At 34.1% G+C, this 25,160-nt stretch overlaps 5 protein-coding genes across 7 annotated transcripts in view; 3 read left to right on the forward strand and 2 right to left on the reverse strand.

The window, feature by feature from the left end:
* The window catches only part of LOC145329010 (uncharacterized), an 11,654-nt gene extending 7,742 nt beyond the window's left edge, over positions 1-3,912 (forward strand). The window contains exon 3 of the mRNA XM_080173007.1: positions 1,122-3,912. Coding sequence (XP_080029133.1) covers positions 1,127-2,506 — 1,380 coding nt within the window. The 5' untranslated portion in view covers positions 1,122-1,126 and the 3' untranslated portion in view covers positions 2,507-3,912. The remainder of the gene's footprint in view (positions 1-1,121) is intronic.
* The window catches only part of LOC145329011 (methyltransferase-like protein 25B), a 22,176-nt gene extending 16,804 nt beyond the window's left edge, over positions 1-5,372 (reverse strand). The window contains exons 1-2 of the mRNA XM_080173008.1: positions 5,248-5,372; positions 4,502-4,702 (exon numbers count right to left, since the gene is read on the reverse strand). Coding sequence (XP_080029134.1) covers positions 4,502-4,593 — 92 coding nt within the window. The 5' untranslated portion in view covers positions 4,594-4,702; positions 5,248-5,372. The remainder of the gene's footprint in view (positions 1-4,501; positions 4,703-5,247) is intronic.
* On the reverse strand, positions 4,630-12,413 carry LOC145327559 (SREBP regulating gene protein). Its single transcript, XM_080171100.1, has 9 exons — positions 12,301-12,413; positions 11,697-11,790; positions 9,369-9,442; positions 9,059-9,120; positions 7,994-8,023; positions 6,489-6,560; positions 6,008-6,073; positions 5,243-5,372; positions 4,630-4,712 (listed from the first exon to the last, which is right to left on the reverse strand). The coding sequence occupies exons 1-9, from the start codon at positions 12,350-12,352 to the stop codon at positions 4,630-4,632; spliced, it is 663 nt and encodes a 220-aa protein (XP_080027226.1). The 5' UTR covers positions 12,353-12,413.
* Positions 12,414-13,450: 1,037 nt separating this feature from the next.
* On the forward strand, positions 13,451-23,512 carry LOC145329013 (histone-lysine N-methyltransferase eggless-like). The gene is made up of 14 exons (XM_080173010.1): positions 13,451-13,626; positions 14,204-14,271; positions 14,731-14,971; positions 15,120-15,304; positions 17,276-17,365; positions 17,708-17,851; positions 18,785-18,916; positions 19,203-19,316; positions 20,027-20,143; positions 20,573-20,714; positions 21,116-21,217; positions 21,695-21,775; positions 21,944-22,004; positions 22,677-23,512. Exons 1-14 carry the CDS (start codon positions 13,482-13,484, stop codon positions 22,792-22,794), a joined length of 1,740 nt encoding a protein of 579 aa, XP_080029136.1. The 5' UTR covers positions 13,451-13,481; the 3' UTR covers positions 22,795-23,512.
* LOC145329014 (uncharacterized) overlaps positions 23,508-25,160 on the forward strand; it is a 38,903-nt gene continuing 37,250 nt past the window's right edge. For all 3 annotated transcript variants that reach the window (XM_080173011.1, XM_080173012.1, XM_080173013.1), the window contains exons 1-2: positions 23,508-23,688; positions 24,101-24,208. In XM_080173011.1, coding sequence (XP_080029137.1) covers positions 23,572-23,688; positions 24,101-24,208 — 225 coding nt within the window. In that variant the 5' untranslated portion in view covers positions 23,508-23,571. The remainder of the gene's footprint in view (positions 23,689-24,100; positions 24,209-25,160) is intronic.

Genomic DNA, 25,160 nt, shown 5'->3' on the forward strand with positions numbered 1-25,160 from the left:
GGTAGAACAACCCTCCCGTCTCCTGGAACAGATGGAGCGCCTCTACCAATCATGGTGGCAAATCTGGCTGTATGAACGTCTCCCAGATTACATCCCAAGGCCAAAAAAGTTTGGCAAATCAGGTCCACAGCCTAAAGAGATGGATATTGTTGTCTTTCTCCGTGCCCCAGATGAGTTAATCGGGGACCAACTTTGGCGCCTTGGCCAAGTGTTACACCTCATCACTTCCGATGATGGTATTATTCGTCAAGTAATTATTCGTTGGCGGAAACACTGGAGAGAAGAGTTTCATGAAACCAGAAGAAGTGTCAGGCACATTGCTATTCTCTTCTCCGAGGACGAGTTATCGTTAGTTGACCAAATCAGGTCCGCGTCTTCCCAGTGTGACAAGTCATACCTCACCGAACAAAACCACATATAATATCTCATAAAACAACATGGCTGAAATTGCCACTAAATAGCAAATGAGTACTGGTCCCCAGAACTTACTGCTTTTCTCTTCAAAAAACACGGCTGAAATTGCCACTAAATAGCAAATGAGTACTGGTCCCCAGAACTTATTGCTTTTCTCTTCAAAAACACGGCTGAAACTGCCACTAAATCGCAAATGAGTACTGGTCCCCAGAACTTATTGCTTTTCTTCTTCAAAAACACGGCTGAAGCTACCTGAAAACTGCTTGCTCCTGCCTTAATTTTACATTCAAATAACCTTGACAAAACCAATCATGTTTGTACCTAACGGTGATTTTTTTACTTTACTTGGCACAAACAAGACTTCTTGCTTTTTCATCGTCACTGATGTTTTAACAGCATTTTATCATTAAAGTAATTTTAACTCTTCGAAACACAACTACCACACTATGTAGTAATGTACTTTTAATCATTTCAACCTCATAACAAACATAACTACAGCGCTGTTTACGGCGTTGTAGCTTAATCATTTCATAACCAAACGGTGGGATTGTAATTATCTCCCAGTTGAGCAGAACCGGAGTGTTACAACATCCATGGAAGCGACATTTAGTATTATTATAATTTATTTTGTCCCTATATATTATGTAAAAAACTATTGTATCCCTTTATCGACACTACCGCGTCTAACAAACATTTTTTTGTTTTAGTCACGATGGATTCCAACAACAGAACCATCAAAGAAGCTACCCTAGAGTCATATAAAGCCAAAAAGAAAAGGTCAAAGGTGGTCCAGACTTCAGCTTACGCAAAGCTGGCAATAAATGAGGAACATTCCATTGATAAGCAACTCTATGATGAGATTACCAGTGATGGTATGGTAACACTTCTGCTGGAGGAAGCCAAAACGGCCCAAAAAATCAATTCGGTCAGAAAAACGATTGATGAACTCCAGCATAAAATATTCGATCTCTCGGACCAAATGGAAGCCACTGACGAAACAGGAGGCAACTTCACACCTGGCGAGGAAGATGATATACCTACACCAGAGTGGACCAACAAAGGCACCTTTTGTGAAACAACACGATACATCCGGGAACAAGTTGTCAAGAGAGCAAAGTTCCAACTACTTTCAAAAATGAAAGTCCCAGACGAGGATAGGACTCCCCCTCCATTACCTGATGACTTACTGGAAGAAATCGACAATCTTGTAGAATACACGGCAAGAAACAATACAGAAAAACTGTATACTCAAGCCATTGATGTTGATCTTATCCGGCAGCTAGTCGGACCAGATCATGCAAAAGCCCAAAGGTACCAAAGATTGTTTACAGACACTATGTACATCAATCACCTTATAGCCAAACGAAAAACCCTTGAGGTACATCTGGCAAGATTGGAGTATACAGCTGCCCAAAAAAAGTACCTGCATCGAATGAAAACCGTGGAGAATATGGATGCCTTCATCAAGACCATCCCCAAATATCACACAAATCGTTTATTTTGCAGAAAAAAGACGTGTAAAGACTGTAAACATAAGTCCAACCCAACTTTGGCTACTTATGGTCTACAAAAAAAATCTTCTAAAATCCGTAATCCGGCACCAAAACCATCACAGCGCCAAAGATCACCATCCACAGAAAGACCACCACGGCGCCAAAAATCACTGTCTCCAGAGCGTCCAACACTATCACAGCGCTGGATAGCACCTTCACCAGAGTTTAGGCAGCCCTCACCACCCCCAAGAGAGGTCCACTATCAAGAAGAAACTCAGTATCGGACCGATTACTATCAACAGGAAAACCACCGTGAAAACTCTCAGCAGATCTCCGAGTTTTCATATCAGTCTGACCACCAGCCTTATGGTCGTAGGGATTACCCAACGACCCATGACCAATATCGGGAGGACCAATATGACCCCCCAGACCGTCGCCAGTATCTTGAACAATATGACCCCCATGACCGCCGCCAATATCCTGATCAATATGACCCCCGTGACCGCCACCAGTACCAAGATTACCGCCGTGACCACCAAGAATACCCACATCATGAGGAATTCTATGGCAGGATGTCTTCCAAGCGGCCAAGATACTAAATTAAAAGTAAGAACAATAAAATATTGTATCATTTTATGGTGATTTTATTTTTTTATGTGTTTTTATCTTTTTAATATTCCATATCCCGTTTTTAAAAGTTTTATTCCACTGCATTAATTCTGATTTTTTCAGACCACAAAAAAAGCTAAATCAAAAAATGAGCATCCCACTGAACATCTTGGCAGCCATGGGAGCTACATATCACCACAGTAATTTTTGTAACCATAACATCAGGGATACCCGTGGAATGTTAGAAACCATACGGCTTGGGGTTGAGAAGTTTTTCGACAGTTTCCCCCAAGACCAGGAGAATATTCAATACCTGGCAAAATTCACCCGCCCTCTCTACATCCTCGAAAATGAGGTTGACATGTGGGAGGAAACCATGGTTGGACTTACGCAGTCAGAGGCCAGGGACAAGCTCAACCAGCTACGGGCCAGAGTTTTTATCCTGGCAACCAAAATGGGTCCGGCCGCAGAGGCCTATCTTGCGTCCATCAGTCCAGCCACATCACAGCCCAATATAGTTGAGCCATGGCGCAGAGTATCTGCGCAGAAACTGCAAAGGACCTTGCAGTTTCTAAAGGAAGCCCGGGAGGAGGTAAAATACCACCAGTATAAAGAGGAGAGATACCTGGAGCAAATTGAGGTAAATTCTGATGAGTTGACCTTCCTGAGAGACCTGGAGAAGGTAACCATGGACTTACTGGACCAATCCAACCAGAAGTTAGAACTCCTGGAGCTCACCAAGGAACAAGCCCAGATGTCCAAGGAGAAGGCCCACCGGGAAAGCCAGAGATCTGACCGGGCTATGGCTCGAGCCAAGCTGGCTGAACACCAACTCAGAGAGGACTCCAGCCGATATGAAGATCAGCTGGCAGCTGCCAACATGAGGAGAATCAAGCCCGTGCAGCTGGTGTCCAACTCTCACAAGAGATGACAGCCGCCAAGGCAGAGATAGAGGCATTGCAAATGGAAAATTTCTGCCTCAAGTTTAAAAACTTAAAAATTTAAATGCTCCTCAATTTTCTATTTTTTCAGATACAAGGGTATGGATTAAAATAAAAAACACACAAAGTTAAACAATGAAAAGAAATAGCTACCTAATCAAATTTAAAGTAGGTCCAATACTTTAAAAAATACCTTAATATTGTAAGGTATTGGCTTCAAGACCGGTTTGTGTCGCCCTTTCCCACTAACAAAATATTGTAAAACATGCAGTGGTCTGTTTGCAACCCTATGTTCTTTTCTTTCCTCCCCGGAGTGTGCAGTCCAATCTAACGGCTGTCCATTTTTAGGTCGAGCCAGAACAGAAGGTTGCTTTCAGTCTACTGCGGCAGATATTATAAATAATCGGTCTGTTCTTTCTTTTTTCCAATCATTCAAAAACAAAACTTTTTTCAGACCGTCTATCTATAATGTCTGCCGGCTCTTAAGAGAAATCTAGGCTGGCACTATCCAATATACAGGTAGAGCTGCCATTTCTCTTTTACTGTACCTTAACCCTTAAAGTATATAAAATACAGGATGGGAAAACTAAGGCTGGTAGCTAGGATAAAGTTTTAGGTTTCAACTGATTTATTAAACATATTAATATTTAATTATTTCAGCAAACCAACATCAACCTGCCCCCTACTTCCACGACCTTGATACTTGCAGAAACAAATGCCCGGACAACCACAGTGGTAACCCGGGATACTGGAAGACCAGAGGCTGGAAAGAACAGGACAGCAGATTTGAAGAACACACTGTATAAACAGCAGGTACAAAATTTATTCCAGCAAAGTGCCTAGAAGTCTTTGTGTCTGTCTGTTAACAATATCTATCTTAGCCAACAATTTGACTTTGACAGATACAGATCCTGCTACAATTATCTAAATTCTAAGGCTACCCATTGAAAAAAATTTAAAACTAGGTACCTAGGTATTTAAAAGATTTTCACAAAATTTGCTTGCTAGAAAATTTGTTTCCTTAGGTACTTAAATACCTATTACCTTTCAAGCAGCTGTAGACAATTCTTTAATTGATTCTTGTAGTATTCAATGTTATCTTTATTTACATTAACATATTCTTTGTTGATATTCATCTTAAGTTATTTTAATTGAGGTAAGGCTGGGTTGGTTTATTCACTTTCATCTGCACTATTCAGTAGAGGGGAAAGGTTCTTTCCGTAACAATATTTCTTCTTTTTATTCCTAAACATACCTAACATAAGTAAAGGGTTAAGAGCTAATGATCCAAATAAATTTATTTATTTAAAACAGTTTTAACTTTATGTTACATATGTTTTTTAATAGGGATTTTTTTCCAGTATGGCTTCGAAACCGATTAATATCCACTGGATTAGAATCGGTTTTTAGCCATAATGAAAGATCCTGTATAGCATCGTATAACAGACAATTTTCTACGAATATTAAAATAAAAATGATAAAATTGATACCTATTAGTTTTGTTAGCCCGGACACTTGTCCCCTCGGGGCTAACAAAACTGGTTATTATCTTCAAATTTTTAAATTTTAATATCCGCGGATAGCTGTCTATAATACGATGCTGTAAACAACTATTATCTTAAATATTGAAAATCGTTAAAAATACTCGACAAGAGAAATTATGTATAGACCTTGTAATCCAAAGAAATTGAATTAAAATGAGGCGTTAAAATTACTTCCTATTTAAAATATTTTTATAAATATTGGCACCAGTTCAGTAATATATATAGGTCCCCAAAGAAGTACCTAACCTGTATGTGTTTTCGTGCTTGACACTGCTGGAGCTTGTCCGACACTTAGCCAGACAAAGTTCAAAATGATCACTCACAGATACAAACAACACGTTATTGTTTTCAGCTGCCTGCTTCAGAAAATCCTTCACAACAATGAATGTAGAATTTAAGTGGATATTATAACAGGGAAAATTTTAGTCAATTTAGCTTGCTATTTCACTTATTATTTATTGGTCGAGACGTTCATCTATTAGGAGGGAAAGGGATTGGGTAAAGGGGGAATGATTGAGATCGTTATTTTAGCCAGTTACACGGTTCACTTTATTAGAGTACATGAAAATCTGGTGTAATATTCAAGTAATAATATAGCCATTGAAATAACATACGTTAATAAATATGACACATTAAAGATATCGCAAGTAAGTTTTATAATTGAAACCTGCATAAAACCAAATTTACTTTTAGTACGACAAACTTACCATAAAATATACATAACGAATATGAAGCAATTAATATTAAATGCAGGGATCTAAAAGGATAAGACAATGTCCGAAAAATTAATATACATTCTCAATGATGACACAAAAAATAACCTCTTTTGTATGTTGCAATTAGTGGTTGATACGTTTGGACACTCAACTTAATTAAAAGACCAATAAAAATCCATTAGTCCCCTAAGTTGTTAAGCAAACGAATAAGAAAACGATATTTAAAAACTTTCTGGATCAGAATAATGAACAGCGTAATGTCCACTGCTGCCCTGATATCAATGACTTACTTGCAACTCAGGTCTCTGTTCTTTTCTCAGACAACAACTAATACAAAATTCGTATTCTTGACAACACTATTTAAAGAATATACATTCATGATTTTGTTTTGTGTATTCTTAACTTTTACTGGCGGACATGTTGCAGGAAAAAGTTTTTTTTCAGATAGAATATCCATTTCCTAATTTCAACAGTCAGTTGTCTGCCTGGCTTTACACTTGGACTTCTTACAACCAAAAAGTAATTTGGATTATGGAAAGAAAACGAAGTAGCGGGTTTCGTCGTATTTTCACAGTAGCTCTTGACTGATAGGTTATTTTAGGTTAAGTAAATGTTAATGAGTGCCCCGCAGGGTTCGGAAATTGGCCCCGCATGGTTAGAGCTCCCCGCTGGGGCTAGAAATAGGAGAAAAGTTCTTGTGAAAATACGACGAAACCCGCTACTTCGTTTTCTTTTCATAATCCAGTATTTTATTTCATCATGAATGTTTTCCTGAGTGTTTGTATCACAATCTTGACAAGAATATCTTCCCAGATTATTAATCTTATCACAGCAACCGTTACCCTGGTAATTAAATCCTATTAAAGCTTAACATTTCGATAACTTCAGAACTAATTGTGTTCTAACTTTCATGGAAGCTTCACATAGTCCCCGGGATGGTTTTAGGCTTTTTTTTATATTTAAACCTTTGGATGGTTTACAGGCTATTTTTCTATTCCATTAGTCCCCAGAAGCTTGGGGCGCATCTGCTAGTTATTAATAAAATACCGACTATGCCTTGGGAAGAAACCCTCCACTTTCAATTTCAGTTAAAAAAGGGGGGGGGGGTAAAATGTAGTGACTCGTGCCACGACATACCAGCAATTTTATTTTGGATGCTACTCCCTTAGTTTTAGAGATAATTGGGTAAAATCTTTTGGGCTGGGTCACTAATTAACCCAAGTTTTGGTATCTTTCAAAAAAAAAAAAAAACGGCGGCGGGACCGCCGCTCCCGCCGTTCACCGCCGCCAAAAAAAATTTTTATTGCTTTTCTCGCCGAATTAGGCAATTTGGAATCATTTGAGACCATGTTATTTTTTTTCAAAAATTTTTTTCCTTACAAGCAAATATTTTTTACTGACCTACCTCAAAAGGTTTTGTTTCAATATCTTTAAAAGCACAGGAGAAGCACTGAATTTAAGATATATCTTAATAAACGAGAATTTGAAAAATATGATTTAAGTACCCCCACAGGGTTGGTTATAAAGGGAAAAATTTTTGAAAAAAATAACATGGTCTCAAATGATTCCAAATTGCCTAATTCGGCGAGAAATACAATATAAAAAAAATTTTGGCGGCGGCGGAAAATGGCGGTGAACGGCGGTCCTGCCGCCGTTTTTTTTGAAAGATACCAAAACTTGGGGTAATTAGTGACCCAGCCCAAAAGATTTTACCCAATTATCTCTAAAACTAAGGGAGCAGCATCCAAAATAAAATTGCTGGTATGTCGTGGCACGAGTCACCACATTTTACACCCCCCCCCCCCCTTTTATATTATTTTTAGTGGCCAGGCGATTTATCATTGGAGATTGGAGGTACTAACCCTCCCCCAAAATAGAAATAAAACGTCCCTAGACCCTAAATGAGAGACATATATCGAGATTCTTAGCAAGACATAGACAGAAGACATCCTATTATTTTAAAATAAGGATAAGTTTTTATGTCTTGTACTAATAATCCAATTAACTTGATCATTTTTTATTATTATTTACATATACAGGTATGGGTGTAAGTAGATTAATCTAGTCTGTCTAGAGCTTTACTTTTCATTCCAGGACGTGGAGATTAATATAAAAAATAAAAATATTACTTGTCTATTTTTGGTTTATCTCCTCCCATTCCATAAACATGAGAAAACTTACAAATCAATAGGTACAACATTTAAACAAGAAACTCGATGATTTTTTAAAAGTCGTAAGGTGCACAATTATAGTCTAAGTAAAATAACAACTTCTACCTGGATGTTTTCTCTTTTGCACACAAAACCCTGAAAATAACAAATCTGTTAGAAATATATATTTTTCTGTATATTTTCATCAACAATTTCAAATAATGCTTTTTGGTTCTTACCAGGGATCTTAAGGTATAAAACAATGGCCGATAAATTGATTCACATCCCCAATCACGATGCACAAAATTACCCCTTGATTAACCAGGAAACCAACATCCTACCTGTGAAAGAGCACAATGAGATGCTCACCAACCAATTTTTACTCTCCATGCACAAACAAGATCATCCCAACCATCATCTCCTGACTGAGCCTATTCAGCCCAGGAAAATTAAATCATCCATCATAGACAAACAACCAAATGTGCATAGGTATCTTAGAGACGGCGAGCCGGTTGAACGGAACTACAAGAAGAGACTGAAGAAGATACATGACGATGCTCACGCTGACTGTAGGAATAAATACCCTGTAAATAAAGTTTTAAACACTCGACCCCCTGCAATTAATGTAAAGGAAGAAAAAAGACTGCCAAGAATGACAAGAAGCAAATTAGCTCAGCTAAGGTCAGGGTACAGCCCATTCCTACAATCATATTTAGCCAGAATTGACCAGAGAATTGACCCCAAATGTACAGATTGTAACCTCGAGGACCACACCACTGTACATGTTTTTAACTGCCCGACGAAACCTACTAGGTTAACCCCCATCAATCTATGGACGAAGCCCAAAAAATGTGCGGAATTCCTTGATATATTGTATGAAGAATCTAGCTCCTGATGGCTAACAACAACAACAACCCCTTTTGTAGATTATAATTTTTGGTTGAAACATTTTGATATTCAACTTAATGGACCAACCAAACAAAATTTTATGAAAGTCCTTAAAGTTGATAAGCCAACAAATAAGAAAACGTTATTATAAGACTTTGGAGACTAATGTAATAAACAGCAGAACCTGGTTCTTACCTTACCAGAATATAAAGTGGAATTTTTGACATTATGGGAAAATATTTATAAAATATTCTTAGTTAATTTTTATTTTCCAATTTCTGTATCCATAAAAAATGTATTTACCTTATCGTCAGTGACAATATATTTTCCTTGCATAGAATTTCTGCATGTACTCGGACGATATTCTGATTTAAACATTTCATTTAATCAAAAAAGTAAGTTAAATTCTCTATGATTTAATCATAGTTAATACTAAGTTTATCTAATTATAACTTATTACAAGTCCTTATTAAAATGTATGTTTATTTCTGCTTGTATTTGATAAAAAATAAATGTTTATCATAAAGTGAATAGTTTGTAAGCCAACATTTAAATTAACTTTAAACACATCATACTCATTTTTTATTTATACACAAAAATTAAATGAATATGCCTGTAGAAGAATTATGTTGCTCCTGATTTCCTTCCTCGCCGTCCCAATTAAACGGTTGATTTAACTTCCTCAATCTAAAATATACAAAATTACCTAGGTACCTACCATAAAAATGACTTTGAAAATTGCTATTTTTAAGTGAAAATCAAAGTTTTATTATCTCAGAGGGAAGGATATGAGACAAAACTGTTGTTAGTTACCACCTTTACGTAAACTGAAAATAATAGGTATTCTCTAATATTTTGTAATTTAATTTTGATGGAGTTCTTAGCAAAAACGCAGAGTTGTGGATCCGGATCCGCAAGATCCGCATTTTTTTTAGTCCAAGGATCCGGATCCGCAAAAAATGCGGATCCGTATCCTTGGACTCAAAAAAATGCGGGGAAAATGGAAAAATCTACCTAAATTTATATAAAATAGTCACTTACAAAGACATTCTCGTGATAAGAGCCAATTTTTAAGGTTTAGGTTCAGACTTAAAAATTATAAGTATTTTTGACTTCGAAATTAAGGAACAAATATGTTTTGAAAAATTTGGTGATTTCATTTTTATTGTCAAGGATTCGGAGTTGGATCCTATACTTAGGATCCGGATCCGCACTGACAAAATTTTGAGGATCCGGATCCGCATACAATCAATGCGGATCCACAACTCTGCAAAAAAGGCGGTCCATTTTCGAATATTAAAAGTTTTAATGGTGAAAGTCGATAGTAGACAATTATGATTAGTTTTAAGACACTATTCATCCACATTATTGCTGACTCTCGTCCCTTTCAATGCAAGATCATAGTCTGGAGGTTCAATGAGAAATTATAGTTACACATATTAAAGAGGATACAATTTTTGATGTCTTTAGTTATTGTTAACCAAATATGTACATTTAGCTATGTGAGGTAAAAATGTTAGAGGGAATTTAGAAGGACTGACAAACAGAATAAAGAGTGTATTCGCAAAGTTGGTAAAGTGTAGATACTTAAGCTTATGAATAGTAATAATTGACCCTACTAATAATATAGTACCACGCTTCGGGGTATTGTAATTAAAACTATAAAGAAAAAGTTTAAGAGATGAAAAGTATATTGTAAAAAAAAGAATAACTATTTATATAATAATAATATGGTAAAATAGAAACATTCATTAATATTAAACTTGACTAGGGAATTGATAATATCCTTCGTAGATACCTGTGGCAGTTTTATAGTATATCTGCCACAGATATTTAATTCAGACATTACCAATTACCCGGTCTGCCATACCTATGGGAGGCTGGGGGGAGCAGTTGGTATCAGCTTGTGCTGTAAAACTGAACTAACTTTTTAGAAAGAAATTTGCCTTTTTATATAAAATTGTTTAGGTGTTGGCTCAAAAGGGAAAGAGGTGGGGAGAGCTCTAAAAGCTATAAGTGTGCTTTGTTGTTTAACTTTTTAACAAGAATGGCTATGTTTTAGTTAGGTATGGCTTTTATAAGATTACATACATTAGTGGTTTACTAACAATTATATGACTAAACTTTATGAATTTTAAATAACAACAAAAAGTTTAAATGTTGTTTTTACAATCATGAAACATGGGGTTTTTCTAATAATATATAAAATGAATTTTTAGTAAAGTAAAAAGTTTTTATTTTGATTATTAGATAAAAGAAAATTTAACTAAAAAATAGAAGTTTTGTAAAAAGGTGTACAAAGAAGTATTGGCTTTACTAGGAGCTGTGACTCATTTCTTTGTTGAAAAATCTTGTTGTCTAAAAGATACGTTAAAAAGCATGGGTGTATTCTTTAAACAACTGTGGGCTTAAATTAAAGATTAAACTTTGAGGTGAAGCTTTATAGTAATGTCTTTATATTTTGCTGGGAAGTTTTGTTGTTATATTTTGCTTGAGAGCTATACTTATTTAATTACAAGTTATATAAACATACAAATTTTATAGATTGACTATGACATTGTAAAAGTAGTAAAGAGAACTAAATATGAGTTTAAGGTTCTCCCTAAGAATATTCTGGTAGGGGCGCAGCCAATGGATTGTATCTTTGTGTAAAGAAAAGGGCCTCTGTGTTTTGAAGCGCGTATTTTTTAGGGTGTGTAATCTTAGTGGTGAGAATCTTTTGTTGTATAATTTTGGAACTACACAAAGAATATTTTCAAATGCAGTTTGTTTAGTTTTAAAGTTAGATGTTTATGGTAAGTAATGATTTATAAAATTGATTTTTTTTATAGTAAAATTTGAAAAAAATTGTAGGAGAGGAAAGAGAATTTTTCATCACCATTATGACGCAGTTTGGGTCAAGAATAAATCCCATCACATCCGGTGCTACGTTAAACATTACCTTAGAGTATTATCTTCCTCTGTTTCACAAAACAAGAAGCAAGTATTTCTCCAACTTATATTAACTACACCGAATATCAGCAAAACACAAAACACTATAATAAAAATTATTCTCTTTTCCTAAAGCTAGGAGATTGTACACTAGAAAAATCAAACCTCTATCTTTCCTGGGCGGGCCATGAGAAAATCTATTTTTTTTGTAAACGTACTCGGGTGGACGGACGGACAGGCCTACCCTAGGATTTTTAAACTTATTATGTTTTTTTTTGTCTACTTAGATCTCGCTAACCGCAGAACTAATCGAGTTCTCCATTTTAAGTAAGCAATGTCTCCTTTTTGTCCTAATGCCCGGAATATTAGGTAAAGTAACTCCAAACAAATAACAAACTATTTATTGCACGACCATTGTCAGGAAGTCTTTATAACGTACATGGTAAAGAATGCACGTACCTGTCTATAAGCCAAGTCATTGCCCCTACACCTACAGCTACGTAAATGACAGAGAGACAGTAAGTAAAATATGCCGCAGGTTAGATCCTGGGAATGTTTTAGGCTATTTTATTATAGGACAATGATTCATTGGACCATGAGAATAATTTTATTTCCTAAAAGTAATCTTCTCTTTTGCGTACGCAAACACAGGGTAAAGATTTGCATTATTTCAATATAACAACTACCGCACACATTTTAGTTCATTATTCTACTTAATTAGATTTCTAAAAAATTGAAATGTGTGTCAGTATTAATAATACATTCATAAATAAAAATGGAAAATAGATGGTGTCAGACAAACGAACATTAACAAATTTATAGTTATAAAGAAAGTATTTGACCACAATTATGACATAAAAAAAAACATTTTTAAAATCGCATTTGCTAATTAATTTGTATTTAAATAAAGTATAATTTTGACTAGTTTGAAATCGATAAGACAATTTTTATATAAAAAAAACAATAGGAGTTTTAACAGACGGACAAACCCTGAATGTAATAAAGCTTCACTTTTAAAAATATGTAAATGTAAAAATATTAATTATATTAACATAATAATAAATTGAAAGTGTTGTTGACTAAAGAAATAAATAATTAATGTGTTGTGTGTGTTTGTTTACTAAAAAAAAAGTTGAGAAAATTTAGCAGACACGGTTTATAGTATTTTTAACATAATAAAACTTTTTATTACATTTTTTGGTAAAAAAAACAATACAATAGTATCAAAAAAGCTTTTTATACATAATGTCAACAATTTAATATAAAAAAACGACTATTTTATAACTAATAAACAATTAATAAAGCATATTTTTAAAATTGTGTTGTAAAATTCACTGAAAGCCATATAAAAAGACGACATTTATAAATTTCCTCCAAAATTCCTAAACTGTTACATTTGGACATTTTGAGAGTTAAAAGGGCTTAAAAAGTGTAAAACTTTGAGATTGTAAAGAAAAGAATTAAATAAACCTTCTTATATATTTAAAAATGAAAGGAAAAAATATATTTTAATTGTACCGAAGACGACTTTATTATCTTGTTTTGATTTTACGCACAATGCCGCTATTTATTATTTGTATTATATTTTGATTTGCGAAACTTGTTGCTTGCAAATTGGAATTATTCGGCGATTTTTTAGAATTACCACCGGACCAATGGGTCTATTCCCTGAGAAGCGTTTACCAAAATCGTTAGCTTCAAAAAAGCCTTTTTAGTGATTTATAGGATATATTTACTATGTGAAAGTTTACTTTTCTTAAATTAATTTTAGGATATTTGTCCTTTTTTTCAGAATATGTTTGATCAATCAGCCAAGATAACATACAAATTTCTGCTGAACATCAAAGATGGGGATAATGTGAAGGTTTCTCGAAATGCTGCTTGGGATGAAGCTTCTGTGACCAAAGTAGAGCATAATGACATTACTGTCAAGTTTCATGGTAATTACACAATGTAGCATTGCTACATGCATATGCATGTATAATACTGATCTAGAAAGTGTGAATTCTCTGCAAGAATAAAAATCCTCGAAAATTCTACATTTGATTGGAAGGCAAATAGAATAACGAAAAAGATATCTAGAAAAATTCTTAATGAGCAAAAAAATTAAAATTGACCATTTCTAAGTCAACGGATTTAAAAGTAGGGAAAGTGTATAAAAAAATATTTGCGACAAAATTGCAGCGAATATGTAGTATTATATATTGCTTCATAAGTATGGAAACAAAATGGTTTTATTAGACATAATTTTTTACATTACTAGGTAGGTGATACCTAAATATTTCATTTATTATCTTCATATTAAAATTACCTATGTTAGGTATATATATTCTTACACAATCTTGTATCTGAAAATTTGATCCTCTGAAGACGTTTCACCATAATATTAGTTTATGAAGTTAGTTTTTGAATGTTTGGGCCTGAGATTAAGGGAGTCAACTTGAAATTGGGAAGGGCTGTGTAGTGTACACCTTTTTTCGCCCCTGTGCAATACTGCTTGAAGGATTTTTTATTTAGGCGACGAGAAAGAAGAAACAATTCATCGCAGTTCTGGAAGATTTTATCCGATTCATTGTGCTTTCAGGGTATAGAGTTTCCTTCAAATTAAAAATATTCTTTTTATTAAAAGTAAAGCTCTTATTGTTGATTTATGCATGTAACACTAAGGTATAGGTAGTCTATAAGCATAGTAACTCTTTTATTATTACTAAAAATTCTGTATGTCAAATTTAAGACTATTTGTTGAATATTATATTTTTCTTTGACAACAATACTAATAAGTTTAAAAGTTTTTACAAATTATCCCAATTAATTTTGAAATATCGAGTCATTGAATGATTAGGCTAAATGTTTTAAGCGGAGCAACTACATAATCTAGTTTTAAATGTTAGATGTGTCCATATTTAGCACCCTGTATTAAATAATTTCTAAGATCTTTATTAAAAAACTTAAGTCTTACTGTAATCATTTGAGCTTCGCTTTAATGGATGTTGTCATCCTTGTAATTTTTTTTCGCACTTTGTTAAGGTAACTCTAAACTTCAGGATTTTGATAATCTTGCTATTCAAGAAAAGGGCAATAATGAATATGGAGAAATTGTTACAAGAAAAATAACTTGTGCTGGACCCAGACCATATGAAGACCATGAATGTGGCCCTGGCTGTACCACTAAATACTTCCCGTTCTTGTTCCGCGATCAAAATCCTTTTATTGTTCCTCTGCTGCTTGGTTGGGCCCGTGATTTGGTTTGTTTGAAATCTGAAGCGGAGAAAACTAAATCAACTAAAAGGGAGACTCTTAATTATCAAAATATTCGTTAAATATAAATTGAAATTTTACCAGTGAAAACAAAGAGAGATAATTTTTGCTTTTGTGTAACAATTTGTATTTCTGAGAGAAGGTAATAAAAACTGTAATCTAAGAGTTTCTTTTTAAAGATGGCAGGTTTTTTACACAGCTCCCTGTGGAAAGCGTCTACGAAACAAATCAGAAGTAGCAAGCTATTTAAGCACATGTCAAAACGATCTAGGGATTGATTGTTTTGTTTTTGACCCGTGGATTCGTATTTTGGACGAGTTCATTCCTCACAAGAACTTAATCAATGTTCCTGATATAAGCCAGGAATGATTTTAGTATAACCTTCGGTATTTTAAAGTTTAAAGATGAAATTACAAAATTGCTAGATAAGTAATGATTGATTACTAAGATATATAAGTTTTCCGGAATTTTAAAGTTAGGGGGAGATTTGAAATCTGCATCAAATTTTGTGGATTTTTTATTAAATTCGTTTTTTCTATAATTCTTTATCTAAAAGCGGAAATGCAATTTAATTTAATTAATTTGGGCATCTGTTATTGGTGGATTTAAAAAATCTGCGCTCTGATTGGATGGCGTACAATGTACATCATTCAACTAATTAGAGCGCAGGTAGTTTAAAATTCACCTATCCTATTGGTCAAAATTTATTAACTTAAAATGCATTTCCGCTTTTAGATAAAGAATTACCTTTACAAAAAACGAATTTTATATAAAAAAAAATCCTTAAAAGGGGGGGGGGGGGGCGAAAGTGACACTTTTTGAAACCAAAACTAAAAGTCAAAGGAACTCAACTAAAAAAAGAGTTACAGGTCTGATATTTTGCATGGCAGTTGCTTTATAGGGGTACAATATGGAACTGTGAAGAAACGGCGTCGCAACCGCCGAAAACCGCCGAGAAAAGGCAAAAAAAATTTCGGCGGGAAACGGCGGTTTTCGGCGGTTGCGCCGCCGTTTCTTCACAGTTCCATATTTTACCCCTAAAAAGCAACTGCCATGCAAAATATCAGACCTGTAACTCTTTTTTTAGTTGAGTTCCTTTGTTGACTTTTAGTTTTGGTTTCAAAAAGTGTCACTTTCGCCCCCCCCCCCCTTTGATGCAGATTTCAAATCTCCCCCTAACATTAAGATTCCAGAATACTTATAAAGGGTGTTTAAAAAAAAACCAATCGCTTCACTCTTTTCAATATAAACCCTACAGTTTTGGTCAAAAACTAACAAAAAATGACCCAAATCATGTCCAAGCAATGACAATGAGAAAACACTATTGAATTTTGATTTCTACTCACATCTCCTGAGCACTATAGCTCGAGTCTTAGCCCTTGTAGAAATTTTTCCCTACGTTGAGAGTGCATATTTTATTACAAATTAAGAAAGTTTTGTCTTTTTTAAGAAAGAATAAACTGTCTAAAGTACTTGAAATCTTGTAGATAAGACCCCATAATGTTTAAAGTTTTTGATGGGGCATATAAAGACCTTTCTATAGACGCCTTAACCAGATTTCTGACACAATCCTTGCCAATTTGGCATCAAAAAGACAGACCAATCAAACATTGAGACATGACTGCTCTGTCTTTAAAAAAAAAGAACTAACTGTCTTTTATACTTAAAATCTTGTAAATAGAACCCATAATGTTTAGAATTTTTGATGGGACATGTAAATACCTTTCTATAGACACCTTAATCAGGTTTGTAACACAATCTGAGCCATTTTGACATCAAAAAGAAAGATCTGTCAAACATCAAGAACTAGAGAGACTTGTCATGTCTAAATGTTTGATGGGTCTGTCTTTTTTATGCCAAATTGGCTAGGATTAAGTTAGAAACCTGGTTAAGGTGTCTATAGAAAGGTCTTTACATGCTCCATTAAAGAATCTAAACATTATGGGGTCTATCTACAAGATTTTAAGTACTTAAGACAATTTGTTGTATTCTAATCTCCATGTAAGGAAAAATTTTCCACAAGGGCTATGACTCGAGCTGTAGTGCTCAGGAGATGTGAGTAGAAATCAAAATTCAATAGTCCTTTCTCATTGTCATTGCTTGGACATGATTTGAGTCATTTTTTGTTAGTTTTTGACTTAAACTGTAGGGTTTATATTGAAAAGAGTGAAGCGATTGGTTTTTTTTTAAACACCCTTTATATCTTATTGATTACCTAAAGATTTTATTTTCATTTTGCTGTACAACTGAACTGAGTACCTACTTACAATTGTATGTTAAGAAAGAATGTATAATGATATTAAATTAATTTTGAATGCTATAATCATAAATCAGGGAAAAGAGGAATGTCCTATTCCTGCTGTTAATTCGTATGATACATCTGTTCCAGAACTTGATTACCTCACAGATTATTCTCCGCAGGTAAGGATACATCAACAATGGCAATAGTGTTAATATTCTCCTAAGAATGACAAATACATCATTTTATCATGCTAGAGACGTTCAAAATGACTCGACTGCTGCTATGTCTGGCGCGTATAATCTATAGGTAAAGTAGGGAAAATGCTGTGACCCAAAAGTCATTATCTGCACAGTTAGGACTTTCAATATTGAAGTTCGTACACTTAAAAGGTTTGTTGTCTGTTGGGATTTACTTAATGTTGATATGATTTTTTAAAATCCAAATATCGACATTTTTACGTAGCCTCGATCAGAAAATAAATCTTTTACTTGTAAATAATTAGGATTTTTGATATGTTTAAGGGTGATGTAGAAATACCAAAAGACAAGGATTTCTTGGTGTCATGTGACTGTACTGACAACTGTAGTGATAAGAAGAAATGCGGATGTGCACAGTTGACCGTCAAAGGAACGGCTCAGGATGAAGCAGGAGAACGTTGCCTACTGGTATGAACTTTCAAAAGCGATGCTTTTTTTAAATTATTGTTCGTACGTCAGAAACAGTTTAATCTTAAAACAATTACTAAGAATTTAATAAAAACTAGGGTTGGGCCGGATATCCGGTGTGGCCGGATATCCGGCCATTTTCAATATCCGGCCGGATACCGGATATTGAAACTATCCGGCCGCATATCCGGCTCTATAATTTTTTATACTTTACATCAAAAATCTCTGCTTTTTAAAATCTTAAATGGCTATAATTTTCTTATTATTGAAGCTAGAAGAACATTTTTCTGAATAAGTTTAACTTTATGTAAATTTATATAAGATTTCTGAAGAAATTTTTTTTTACTACTTTTATATCTGGAAATTTGGCCGGATAACCGGATATTTGCCGGATATCCGGCCGGTTACCGGATATCCGGCATTTGAAATCAGCCGGATATCCGGTATCCGGTATCCGGCCAAAAAAGTATCCGGCCCAACCCTAATAAAAACAATAATGACGTCTATTAAAAAAAAAATAAGGTCAGATTTATAATTTTTGGATGCACAGTTCACATACCTAAGGTTAAAACTCACTCTACTATAACTTAAATACCCAAATATGCAAAATTTGTCCCTTGAAATATGGAACAATTTTGTCGTTAAATTCCTTTTAATCCTCAAATAAATTGAATTTTTGTAAGACTAGGCAATGCTGATTTTTTCCAAGTAGTCTGAATTTTAGAATATTAAGTATTTTTATTAAATGTTTTGAAAAGATTAAGGGTGAATTCGATTTATTATTTTAAGTGTACAAACGAACAAACATGGTTCTACTTTGCATTATAGATAAAATATAGATTTAAATAATAAAACCAATTGTCTCCAGCTCTGATAAACCTTACCTAATCAACACAAACTGAAAAACAAATCAAAATTTACGTATTTTTGTAGGATGCCGGGTATGACCATCGCAGATTGCCGGATTGTGTAATAACCGGAATATTTGAGTGCAACAAAAACTGTAAATGTTCTGCGTCGTGTCATAACAAAGTGACACAACGGCCTATTCAACTTAAACTACAGGTGAGTCATAAACATTGTTGTTACACGGCTGAGTTTATACAGTAATGCGTGACTTCCACATGAAAAGTTAAAAAAGGATAGAATTTTTATATAAATATCTTGTTCAATTGATTTGCACATTTCTGATAAAGAGTAATTCAAAACAATATTACATATTTTAAATAGGAATATCATTACCCTGTGTTATACTTAGGGGTCATTATTTTCTAGGGCGATTTTTGTTATTTTTATATACGGACAGAATCAGATATACCTACATAATATACATTAATAATAATTTACTTAGGTGTTTAAGACCAAAAATCGTGGATGGGGCCTCAGAGCTCTGCACGACATACCAGAAGGAACATTTATCTGTAAATATGTTGGCAGACTATATTCCTCTACACATGCCACACAGGTAATTTCTTTTCCAGATTGGCTTCGAAACCGATTAATATCCGCTGGATTAGAACCGGTTCTCAGTCATACTGAAAAATCATGTATAGCATCGTATTACGTACAATTTTTTCACGAATATTAAAAAATCAATGAATTAATATTTACTAGTTTTTTTTTAGCCCAGTTCTATGGCCTCTCGGGGCTAACAAATCTTGTTTGAATTTTATAATTTTTCATTTTAATACCCGCGGAAAGCTGTCTGTAATACTATGCGATATATAGGTAACTATTCCAATACTTCAATTTTGTTCTTAAGAGTAATAATGATTATTTAATATGTAGCGTGTATAAAAGTAAGAGGATGGCTGTCTGTAGCTTGGGATCTTGCTAATCCCTGGATTTTTAGGGTTCTCCTTTACAGTGAAGCTTGTTATAGGTCCTGGTACAGGGAAGGTTTATGCTATTTTGAGGGAAGGTACCTCCATCCTCTCAATAAAATTTCACGACAAGTTTTTTTTCTCTTCGTTTTAAAACTAAAATTGAGAGCGGATTGTTGACTTATCCCCTTCCTAACTGCTCCTAGAGGCCAATAGTATTTAATATATTTGATGTCTCCCAGCTTTACAGACTTATCAACAACAAAAAACTGGTTTAAAAACAGTCTCTAATTATAACACATACCTACACAAAAATAATTTTAATTCTGCTATCAAAGAACATTCTTTCTAGATATGCAAGGTGGATGGTACTACTTACGACGACTATTTCTGTGAACTTGATCTGATTGAATTAGTGGAATCTAAAAAGGAAGGCTATGAGGAAGATGTTGTTGAACCTGACATGGAGGTAAGTTAAACTATATTCTTAATCAAGGCATAAAAGAGCGAGGATTATTTCTTCAGAATATTTATAAGTGATAAGGTCACAGCTTGTATTTCAACAGGGGGGGGGGGGGGGGAAGTCTACCCAAAAATGGTGGTTTCAGATATCATGTGTCTTGTCTAGTACATCTATTATTAAGAATTTAAGAATACTAAATATCTTCCGATTTATTTTAATAAAGAATTGAGTGAAGGGGGTGTTTATGGTGTTGTTTTTCTTGATATACCAGCAATTTTATTTTGTGTGTGGTTCGCAGCTGTTTTTAAATGATAAAGCGTTTGAGTTAATATCAGACCGATTAAAACTCATTTATCTCCAAAGACTAAATAGGTATGTAGGTTTTTGTAATACAAAGTATTTCATTGTATCACAATTCACAATATCTCTTAATAGGATGAGAACAGTCAAGAAATGAATGGAGTAGAGCAAAATGGGGTAGAAAATAACGATGACAATGATAATGAAAATAGAAGAGAAAATTTGGCAAAAATTGAGGAAGAATTAATTGAGCTTACATCAAAAATCACAAACCCAGGTATCCCATTAAATAAAGTATAAAGCTTTTTCGGTTGAACGTTAAGATTTTGCTTACCACTGAACCAATTGAGTTCTTTGCTTAAGGATATCTTCAAATCGGTTCTGGGAAAGGTTTAAGGCTATCTGTTTTTTCAAGTTCAAGTCATGTAGTTCATTAGGGCAATAACTATACCCTTCCCCTTGTGTTGATATTAATATTCTGTCACCAAGAAGGACAGGAATATTATTAGCAAGGTTTCAAAAGTTTTTCTCCTGTACATTTCCGAATTCGAAGCTATTCTCTTGGAAATTCAATTAAACCGGTTCCGAAACATTGGATAAACATATATGTGTCATTTCTTCAGAAAATGTCGAAAATTTTATTTGTCAAATTATTACCCACCTAGATTTTTATTTTAGATAATAATCCGCCAAGTAACAATGATAAACCCTCTGAAGACGAAATGCCACTAAAGAAAAAGTTTAAATCCATTAGAAAGTTTTGGCCTGAGAGAGAACAAGAGGAAAGCTTGCAAAATTATTCATTTAATAATTTTCACCTTTAATTCAAGTTTTAAAGGGAAGGGGCGGTTGTGACACTTTGAAACCAAAACTACAAGAATTCAACTTAAAAAATAGTTAAAGCACTGAAATTTGGAATGACACTCGCTTTAAAGAGGTACTGGTACAATGAGGAGCTCTGAAGAAAAGTTGATGAAACTGTTGCTACCGCCGTTACCAGCTAAAAATAATTTGGCGATAGCGGCGGTTCCGCCGCCGTTTCTTCAGTTCCACATTGTACCTCTTTAAAGCAACTGCCGTACCAAATTTCAGTGCTGTAACTCTTTTTTTTTACTTGAGTTCCTTTTAGTTTTAGTTTCAAAAAGTGTCCCTTCCTTTAATGATATCTTAAATTTTGAATTTTCATACATTTCTTCGATATGGGTAATGGGCCGGGTATATTGTTTAAGTTTAGTATGAATATTTGCAAATGAGCTTAGGTTTTTATAATTGACGCGATGCACTCTGGCAACGTAGGAAGATATCTCAACCATAGCTGTGACCCAAATGTTTACGTACAGGAATATATATTTTACAAGGCCTATTCTATAGTATACCAAATAAGATAATCTGGTTATGAACGTTTGGGTACCAGTTTAATTTCCAATCTAATATCTTCTCCTTCCCTGCGGTTTTTCCAAACCTACAAGTGGCTCTATAGCATTTTAAAATATATATTGTATATTTAGAATACTTTTAATGAAACACATGATTTGAGATTTCATCAAGTGGCTTTTTTCTCTTGCAGGTATATTACACACACACTTTTTGGTGAAGGAAGCGTTTCTTTATATATCCTCGTAAAATTCCGTAAAGTTTTGATTAAGTTTCCAGTCAAATGCGCTTATTATGTCCAACTGTTTTTAAATATGCGTTTGGTTTACATGAAGAAAAGTTAGACTTAATAAGCGCATTTGACTGGAAGCTTGCTCATAATTTTACGGAATATTGCGAAAGCTACTGTTTCCTTTTTCATTCTTTCAAGGGTATAAAGTAAAGGTAAATCGAATATATATCTTTTTTAACTTAAATCAGAAATGGCACTTTTAATTTGAGAATTTAGATTATTTTATTTTGGTCCACCCTTTAGCTCCTGTATTTTTAATTTGAAAAGTGGAAAATAAGTTGAGACACTTAAAAGTTAAAAGTCTAATCTCTAGGTACTAAATAACCTGTAAGATTTTTTTATAAACAACTACCATTATTATGTAAATTATTCTTTTTAAAAATTCGAAATATCCCAAGGCATATATGTTTGTCAGTTGCAGTACGTACACCTTAAAAACAATACCTACTGTCCTTGTTAAATATTTGTGTTGAAACCCACCCCATAAAAAAATATCAGGATTTTCCTTTCAAATTTTTAAAATTACTGAATTTCCTTTCAAAATAGGGTTCTACAAATCTCCCCAAAATTTAGGTACATCCGTGCAGGAGAAGAATTGTGCTGGAATTATGACTATGAAGTTGGATCTGTAGAGGATAAACAAATGGACTGCCATTGTGGAGCTGCTAATTGCAGAAAACGGCTGCTCTAAAGAGCCTTAAGACATTAACTCCAGAAAGCGTCTGCTTTATAAGTTGGGAAGCTGCTAACTTTAAAAAACAATGACATTAAAGAAGAATTTGATACTTTGATACCTAGTTCAACAAAATATAATATTTTTCAATGGGTTACCAATGCATGTTGGCAGAAAAGATTAGTACTAAAATTAATGTCGTCAGCTTTTTAAAACTATTTCTGTTCTATTTAATTGGATTGCTCATAAGCGTAGGATTCTTTTATTTATTTTGCTGATTTTTATTATTAACTGGCTATTATTAATCAAATTTGGGCATTAGGTTACCAGTATTATTTTATTTGTAACACTACAGAAATGCGTTTTACACTAATCTAAAAATATCTTGTGAAAATTATGATGTGTACCTGAAAATCTTTTTGTGATAGTTTTAATTTCAAGTATTTTCTTTAATTACTCTCTCTCTATCTCTCTCTCTCTCTCTTATAACATATGAGAATAAGTGATGTTCCATTTTAAAGGAAGCCTACAGGAAATATATCGCCCTAAATGCTGAAAGACTACCACAAATAGACCCCAGATAATAAGCCTCCAGGTTCAAAAACAAAATAAGTTACCTATAGTCTTCCAGCATTTAGAACGGTGTATTTCCTGCAGGCTTCCTTTATTAAATAAGCAGTGCTACTTTTCTATGCATGAACTTAATTAATTAAGCTTGTTTCTATGTATTTTAGAAGTGAATAATGTACCAACGATCTACCTCATTATTTTAAACAAACTTCCTCACTTAAAAAAATGACGTTTTTTTACTATATTAAATATTATTGTTCTTTTTGTTTGTTGAAATGCAAGTCTACGGATACTTTGCCAGACGCAAGATGGAATCAAAAGAAAGAAAGTGAATCTAATAAGGTAGGTAGATTTTTTATTTTGACTTGCTTCATTTTATCCTACCTAGTAAACTTTACGTATTTTCAATGCTAGGGAATTTTGCATGGAGGGACTGTGCAAAAACGTAAGCAAGTTATATTATGCACCTTCAAGCAGTGATATTGAGTATTTTTTGGTTTCTGATTCTGTTTAATATAATTGTCATACAAATAAACTAAAAATGATAATTTTCACTATGATTTTACATGAATGAAATTGAAATGTTAGGCGACTAAATAACTTCAAACGCTGTAAAATGCAAATGTAGGTCTTAACAATACTTGCTTTCGTTCGTACATAGTCCCTTTACGTTGTGTGAAAATGTTTAGTTCGTATTTTTTAGTGTTGTGAAAGAACGACGATGTGTCTAATTTTGCCTTTCTTTATCTCGCAGGGCATAACTCAATCTCGAAGTCATACAGGCCTTGCCCTACACAGGGGAGATTCACAACCTAGTGGATTCCCGAGAACAGATAGCTTCTACAGACAAAACAGCTACCCTAGGAAAAAAGATAACTTACAAATACATTGCTTAACTCTAAATGATTACCTACTATGAGGCAGTTTCGCTCTAAGTGCATATGCAGTCGAGTTCAAAACCACCACCCTCTTTTTATTTTAAGTAAACTTAAAATAAGGGGAGTAGTTTTTGTTTTATTTATTACTTTAAATCAGGTTAGGTTACATTGGGTACAGTGTAATACCGTAGGGTTAGGGCAATCCGCAGCGTTTAGGAATAGGGAAAATACCCCACTCTTTTTTTCAATTTATTTTCAAGATGTGGGTGGGGTTTGATAATTGAGTAAAAACCGGCTATTTTGGGAACTAGCCTATTTGGTAATGTGGTATTCACCATCCAAGTTTATGCATCTCCATCCCTGTCCAGTGTCCACATTCCTATACTTCTCTGGCTGAGTCAGACCTTCACTTGTAACCGCCACTATACTCCATCCTGCTGTGTTGAGGGACTAGTTGATTTTATGCAGGCCTTGTGAGAACATCTCTCCATCAGCTTGCACTTGGTAGACTGTATACCTATATGCTAGGTTGTCGACAGTCTTAGTCCCATATTCCTGTGCACGTGGTTTTCTGTCCTGTACAGAAAACGAGACGTCCAAGCCTTTAATTGATATCATATTTAATATATCCAATAATAATAATAATCCCATTAATCTGCCTATTCTAACCAGTTTAATTGCTTAATAAATATTGTATTTTTTAGAAATACCTTTGTTATATTATTGATATTTAATTGTATCGAAGCTACTCTATACTCGTACTCCGGTCTGTCTGTACATCCCCTCATACGTCATTTTGGCGCAGTCTTGTCTACCACTCAATTTTTGAGGGGGGAAGGTATAGATAATTATTAACGTACAGACAAAATTAAACTGTAAAGTAGCTTCGATTGCAAAGTGAAATTAATATTTTCCTGATAACTAAGTTTATTCACG

Source organism: Acartia tonsa, chromosome 9 (assembly GCF_053477335.1).
Source record: "Acartia tonsa isolate MP-2025a chromosome 9, ASM5347733v1, whole genome shotgun sequence".
Classification (NCBI taxonomy): domain Eukaryota; kingdom Metazoa; phylum Arthropoda; class Copepoda; order Calanoida; family Acartiidae; genus Acartia; species Acartia tonsa.

Coding starts and splice junctions, on each gene's coding strand:
- LOC145327559 (XM_080171100.1), bottom strand. CDS start 12,352: ATGCAAATCTTTACCCTGTGTTTGCGTACGCAAAAGAGAAGATTACTT. Junction 8,024..9,058: donor ATATTGTCACTGACGATAAG/GTAAATACATTT, acceptor TGTTATTTTCAG/GGTTTTGTGTGCAAAAGAGA. Junction 6,074..6,488: donor ATTGTGATACAAACACTCAG/GAAAACATTCAT, acceptor TTCTTTAAATAG/TGTTGTCAAGAATACGAATT.
- LOC145329013 (XM_080173010.1), top strand. CDS start 13,482: ATGTTTGATCAATCAGCCAAGATAACATACAAATTTCTGCTGAACATC. Junction 14,272..14,730: donor CGATTCATTGTGCTTTCAGG/GTATAGAGTTTC, acceptor TCTAAACTTCAG/GATTTTGATAATCTTGCTAT. Junction 20,715..21,115: donor ATCAAAAATCACAAACCCAG/GTATCCCATTAA, acceptor TTTTTATTTTAG/ATAATAATCCGCCAAGTAAC.